This window comes from Heterodontus francisci, chromosome 25, assembly GCF_036365525.1.
Source record: "Heterodontus francisci isolate sHetFra1 chromosome 25, sHetFra1.hap1, whole genome shotgun sequence".
Taxonomy (NCBI): Eukaryota; Metazoa; Chordata; class Chondrichthyes; order Heterodontiformes; family Heterodontidae; genus Heterodontus; species Heterodontus francisci.
Window position 1 is genome coordinate 14,287,371 of NC_090395.1, and position 6,959 is coordinate 14,294,329.

The window sequence follows — 6,959 nt, forward strand, 5'->3', positions numbered from 1 at the left end:
ATTCGTTTTAAGAACTATGTTTTTTGCTGGGGTTCTCACTCAACCTCATTTGCATATCGCCAAACAAAAAATCTGCCAAGCAATCAGCCAGCATTCTAAAATGTTTTTTTTTTTAATTGTATTAATAAACATTCTTTGATATATTTAAAAGTGGTAACTCAGTGCTGTTTTATTATTTAACTGAAATTTGATTTGTGAAAATCTTTTTGATCAGTGTCTAGTCCACCACCTGTGAGTAACCCAATTTTAAATAACAGAAAGTAATTAAAAAAGCTGTACAGAACCACATGAGTTACACTGGGGTACAGCGATCAGTATCTTAGTAAATTAAAAAGATTAAAAGTTTTTAAAAGGTGTCCCTGCACCCCAAAAAAGCTTGGTTTTTGGAGACTCCTTGAAGGCCTGTACACAGGTAAGTTAAAAGAGGTTAATGTGTAGATGGTGCAGGGAGGACCTCAGATCCCTGGGGCATTGGCACCAGTTCCACAGCAGGAGGGACATTCAAGTTTACACTTCAAAAGAACTGGGACCAATATCCTCTTGAGAATAACTAGCATACTGTGGGGAGGGTCTAAGTTAACCTGTCAGCGTGAGGGCCACCAGTATGAAGCATGAGGAAGGAAAAACAAGGTGCACAAAGGCACCAGACAGAGGAATAATGCAAGGCTGACTATGATGGGTTTGGAGTACATGTGCATAAATGCCCAGAACATGGGGAGTAAGGTTGGTGAGCAGCAGACACATGGGACTATAATGTGGTGGCAATATTGGAGATTTGGCTCAAACAAGAGGGGGAATGGGAACTTAATATTCCTGGCTGCAATGTATTCAGGAAAAATAGGGAAGAAAAAAAGGAGGGGGTGACAGTATTGACTGAATATCCCATTACAGTCTTGGTGAGGGATGATGTAGTTGAGGGTTCAAAAACAGAATCTATTTGGTTAGAATTGAGGAAGAATAGAGGTGGTTACACCAGTGTCTATCAAATAGTGGAAAAAAGCTCAAGGAGTAAACTGACAGGCAATTTATAAAAAGATACAAGAACTATAGAGAAGTGGGAGACTTCAGTTCTCCTAATATAGACCAGAGTAAAGAGGGGGAGAAACTCCTGTAACGTTACAGGAGAACTTACTTCATTGTGTTTCCAACCCAATGAGGAAGGGGGCAATACTAGGACTAGTTCTGGGGAATGAAGTGGGGCAAGTGGAGCACATTTCATTGGGAGATCATTTGGAAATAGTCATCACAATTCATTTGATTTAGAGTCGTTATAGAAAAGGACAAGGTTCAATCAAATGTGAAAAGATCGACTGGATTTGGGTTAATTTCAGTGAGTTGAAAAGGGATCTGGCCCAGGTGGATTGGAATCAAAGATTGGCCGGTAAAAGAAGAAATGAGCAATGGAAGGGTGTTCAAAGTGGAGATACTTCTAGCACGGAGTAGACATGTTCCCACAAGGGGGAAAGGAAGGATATCCAAAACTAAAGCTTTCTCGATGAATAATGATATAGAGATTAAAATGAAACAAGAAAAGGAGCCTCATGATACTTGTCAGGTTCAGTAGAGAACCAAGCAAAATACAAAAGGTATTGGGGAAATCTGAAAAAGGATAATGTCGGGGCAGAGAGTTAATGAGAATAGACTAGTCGGTAATATAAAGGGAACCCAACAGTTACTTTATAAATAAACAGTTAGTAAAAGGGTAGTCAAAGGAAGGGTGGGGTCGATTAGAGACTTAAGGAGGATGCTCTTGTGGAATGAAGCCATAGTTGAGGTACTTACTAATTGAGTACTTTGCATCTGTTTTCACTGAAGGACAGGATGCTGCCAATTTCATAGCAAAGGAGGAGGTGGTAGTTATATAGGATAGGATAAAAATAGATAAATAGGAGCCACTCGCTCAGCTGATGAGTCAGTACTCCTCCATGTTGAACACCACTTGCAGGAAGCACTGAGGGTGGCAAGTGCACAGAATGTACTCTGGGTGGGGGACTTCAATGTCCATCACCAAGAGTGGCTCGGTAGCACCACTACTGACCGAGCTGGCCGAGTCCTAAAGGACATAGCTGCTAGACTGGGTACGCGGCAGGTAATGAGGGAGCCAAGAAGAAGGATAAATCTACTTGACCTCATCCTCACGAATCTATCTGTCATAGATCCATCTGTCCATGACAATATTGGTAGGAGTGACCACCACACAATCCTTGTGAAAACAAAGTCCCAACTTCAAATTGAGGATGCCGACCATCGTGTTGTGTGCCACTACCACTGTGCTAAATGAGATAGATTTCGAATACAGCTAGCAACTCAAGACTGAGCACTCATGAGGCACTGTGGGCCATCAGCAGCAGCAGAATTGTATTCAACCACAAACTGTAACCTCATGCCCTGGCATATCCCCCACTCTACCATTACTATCAAGCCAGTCTGTGTCCATATGCAGCAAGACCTGGACAACATCCAGGCTTGGGCTGATAAGTGACAAGTAACATTTGTGCCTTACAAGTACCATCATTTACAATGACCATCTCCAACAAGAGATAATCTAACCATCTCCCCTTGACATTCAACATGATTACCATTGCTGATTCCCCCACTATCAACATCCTGGGGTTACCATTGAACTGAACCAGCCATATAAACACTGTGACTACAAGAGCAGGTCAGAGGTTGGGAATTCGGTGGTGAGTAACTCACCTCCTGACTCTCCAAATCCTGTCCACCATCTACAGGGTACAAGTCAGGAGTGTGATGGAATACTCTCCACTTGCCTGGATGGGTGCAGTTCCAACAACACTCAAGAAGTTAGACATCATCCAGGACAAAACAGCCCGCCTGATTGGCACCTCATCCACCACCTTCAACATTCACTCCCTTCACCACCGACGCACAGTGGCAGCAGTGTGTACCATCTAAAAGATGCACTGCAGCAACTCACCAAGGCTCCTTCAACAGCACCTTCCAAACCTGAGACCTCTACCACCTAGAAGGTCAAGGGCAGTAGATGCATGGGAACACCACCACCTGCAGGTACCCCTCCAAGTCACACACCATCCTGACTTGGAACTATATCGCCGTTCCTTCACTGTCACTGGGTCAAAATCCTGGAACTCCCTTCCTAACAGCACTGTGGGTGTACCTACCTCACATGGACTGCAGCAGTTCAAGAATGCAGATCACCACCACCTTCTCAAGGGCAATTAGGGATGGGCAATAAATGCTGCCCTGGCCAGCAACACCCACATCCCATGAATGAATTAAAAAACTTAAAAGATTGGTAGCTCTCAAAGTAGAAAAGTGACTCGGTCCAGCTACACTTCTGAGGGAAGTAAGAATGGAGATTGTGAAGATTCTACCATGATGTTCCAATCCTGCTTCGATATGGGAGTGGTGCCAGAGGACTGGAGGATTGTAAATGTTACAGCTCTGCTCAGAAAAGTAGGAGAGGGATAAATGCAGCAACTGCAGGCCAGTCAGCCTAATGTCAGTATTGGGGAAACTTTAAGAGGCATTAATCAGGGCAAAATGAATTAGCATTTGGAAAACTGTGTTAATAAATGACAGCCAGCATGGATTTGTTAAAGACAAACCGTGTTTGACTAACTCGATTGAACTCTTTGATGAAATAATGGATGTTGATGAGGGAGGGCAGTTAATATTGTGTATATGGACTTTCAAAAGGCGTTTGACAAAGTACTATACAATAGATTTGTTGGCAAAAATTAAACCCATGGGAATAAAGAATCAGCAGCAATATGGATAGTAAATTCGCTAAGAGACAGAGAGTAGAGAGTAGTAATGAAGAGGTGTTCAGATTGGAGAGAAATGTGCAGTGGTGTGTTAAACATTGATGAGGATAGTAACAGACGTCAGGAGAAAATAAAAGAGCAAAATAGTATGGATGTTGGAAATGTGAAATGAAAGCAGAGAATGCTGGAAATACTCATCAGGGCTGTGCTCTGTTTATATTTCAGCAGGACTTAGACAGGCTGGTGAAATGAACAGATACATGGCAGATTAAATTTAATGCAGAGAATGTGGAATGAAACATTCTTGATGGTAGAATGAGGAGAGGCAATATGAACTAAATGTACAATTTTAAGGAGCTGCAGGAACAGGGAGGTCTGTGAGTACATGTAAATAAAGCTTTGAAAACAATAGGACAAGTTGAGAAGGATATTCAAACACTGATGGGATCCTTGTTTTATTAGTAAGATGAAAGTACAAAAGAAAGGAAGTTATCTATAAAACACTGGTTAGACCTCTGCTCTCCATTTGTGTCCATTTCTAGGCACCCAGGAAGGATGTGAAGACCTTGGAGAGGCTGCAGAGGAGATTTACTGGAATGATACCAGGATGAGGGACTTCAGTTACATGGAGATAATGGAGAAACTGGGGTTGTTCTCCTTAGAGCAGAGAAGATTAAGAGGAGTTTTGATAGAGGTGTTCCAAATCAGGAAGAGTTTTAAGAGAGTAAATAAGGAGAATCTGTTTTCAGTAGCAAGACGGTTTGGTAACCATATACACTAGCATGGACATGTTGGGCCGAATGGTCTGTTTTTACCGCTGTAAATACTACTATGTAAGCAGGGAACAGATTTAAGGTAAGAGGAAACATGAGGGAAAAATAATGTAGAGAGTGGGTGGTTCTGAACTGGGGTGTGCTGCCTGAAAGGGCGGTGGAAGCAGATTCAGTAATAACTTTCAAAGAGAACTAGATAAAGAGTTCAAAAGGAAGTACCTGCCGAAAGAGCAGGGGGGTGGGTCTAATTGGATAGCTCTTACAGAGAGTTGGCACAGGCACGAGGGGCCGAATGGCCTCCCCCTGTGCTTCATCATTCTAGTATTCATTCCCCTATCCCTGTCTCTCTCTCTCTCTCCGTTCCCCTCTGTCCATTTCTCTTTCCGCTCCTCTATTCATTCTCTCTCTATCCCTTTCTCTTTCTCTCTCCCTCCGTTCCCCTCTCCGCTCTCACTCGGTCACTCACCCAGAAGAAGAGGTTGAATGTGAACACCAGGTACTTCATGCACTTCATTCCACCCGAGATGCTCCCCATGGTGAGCACGGAACAGCGAGTGAGCGCTGCCCCACTCGGCAGTAACTTAGTGGAACAGAGCGGAGTCCGCCCAGAGAGGAGGAGCGCTCAGAGAGGGAGGAACAGAGGGACAGGGGAGAGAGAGAGAGTGAGGGAGGGGGAGGAGGAGAGAGAGAGGGAAAGGGGCAGGTCAGGGAGAGAGAAGGAGATGGATGGAGCGGTGGAGGGAGAAAGCAGGTTGACGGAGTGGTAGAGGGAGATGGAGATACCGGGAAAGCAGAGGGAGGGAAGCTGGGGGAAAAGTAAGGAAACATCTTGTGAACAGTGATCACAATATGATCGATTTAGGTTGAAAGATGAAAGATCCCACACTAACCAAATTTTTTCAGTTAAGTAAGGCTGGCATGGGAGGAATGAGACAGAGGCAGAGCAGGTTAAACTGGGCTGAACAGGTAAAACTACACGAAAAAGTGGGAGGTATTGAAAGAAATATTGAATACAAGGCCAATACATACCCTAATGAGTAAAAGCTCCCCTTGTACAGTTCAGGCACTGTGGTAAATAGATGAGGAAAGGCTCAATACAGAACTAAAAGAAGGAACTGATATAAATGCCAAACAAAATAGAAATCCAGAGGACTGGGGGAAACAACAAGACTGAAAGAAAATATTATGAGCTGCAAAATAGAATGATAGAATAATACAGCACAGAAGGCCTTAAGCCTGGCTCAGGTATAAAATTAATAACCGACCCAGGCCCGACCGAATCCTTTCATTTTTTTAAATGCCCAACCCAACCCAAACCCGACACACATTTGGTCGGGTAGCCAGTGATCGACTACAGGTGCCAGTTGTTGATGTACCCATGTTCAATTAACATCATAAAGTTTAAAAAAAAAACAACAAACACTGATTTCAGATTTCAAACAGGCGAAGGTGCCCCAACCCTGAGCACTCGCAGGAAAAAACTTATCCACTTCAGGAAATCATGCAATGTAATAAACATGCTTCCGAACTGTATCAAGTTCCGATGTCATTAACAAACAAAAATCTCCGTGGAGAATTCAGGTTACGAAGTTTAATCTCCCTATTTCCAGATAATTTTAAATCCTTGGGACAAGTACAGATTAAGTAAGAGCTCAGTTGATGTTTCTGTACTTACTGCAGTTACTGGTATCTTTCCCGGGCTGGTCAGTTTCCCCCGGACTTGATAGATTTCAGAGTGTAAGGGGTTGGGTTAATTTCACTCGGGTGCTTTATGTCGGAACTTGAAGCTGTTTCTTTCCCCTCCTTTCCCCCCCCCCCCCCCCCCCCACTCTTCTCATCTCTGATTTCTGTTTGTCCTGATCTCTGTCCACGTCCGGCCCGGCCCGAGCCAAGCCCGAATTTTGGACCTGGAAGAGAGACTCGTCGTCGGGTCCTGTCAGATTCGGGTCAGGTAGTCATGCTCTACTTTGGCCCATCATTTTGCTGCTAGTTCTTTGAAGAGAGCTATCTAATTAATCCCACTCCCAGTTCTACCTCCCCATAGTCTGCAATTTGTTCTCCTTCGAGTACTTATCCAATTCCCTTTTGAAAATTACTATTGAATCTACTTTCACCTCCTGGTCAGGCAGTGCATTCCAGATCATTTTCGTTTGTCTCTTTTACCTTGTTCACCTTCATTGCTTTCTATTTCCCTCCTGGTGTTTGATAAAGTTTCTACCAAAGCTCACTTTCACAGCTACATCTCCTTCCTCAGTGACTGTCTCCAGCTCTGACTTTTTCTACATGGATTCCAACTGCAGTTTCACCCATCATGCTTTGAATCCACCCAGGACTACAGGTATCTCCGAGAAATACAACATCCCTCGGTCTGCTACTCTCGCTGCATCCTGAGATCTACACTCAGTGCTATGCGCCGCCACATGTACACACTGGACCT

General features: G+C 43.8%; 1 protein-coding gene across 1 annotated transcript in view; it reads right to left on the reverse strand.

Moving 5' to 3' along the window:
• Positions 1 to 5,116, reverse strand: part of LOC137384052 (CD9 antigen-like) — a 629,833-nt gene extending 624,717 nt beyond the window's left edge. Inside the window, exon 1 of the mRNA XM_068057616.1 lies at positions 4,989 to 5,116. Coding sequence (XP_067913717.1) covers positions 4,989 to 5,057 — 69 coding nt within the window. The 5' untranslated portion in view covers positions 5,058 to 5,116. The remainder of the gene's footprint in view (positions 1 to 4,988) is intronic.
• Between the last annotated feature and the right edge of the window lie 1,843 nt (positions 5,117 to 6,959).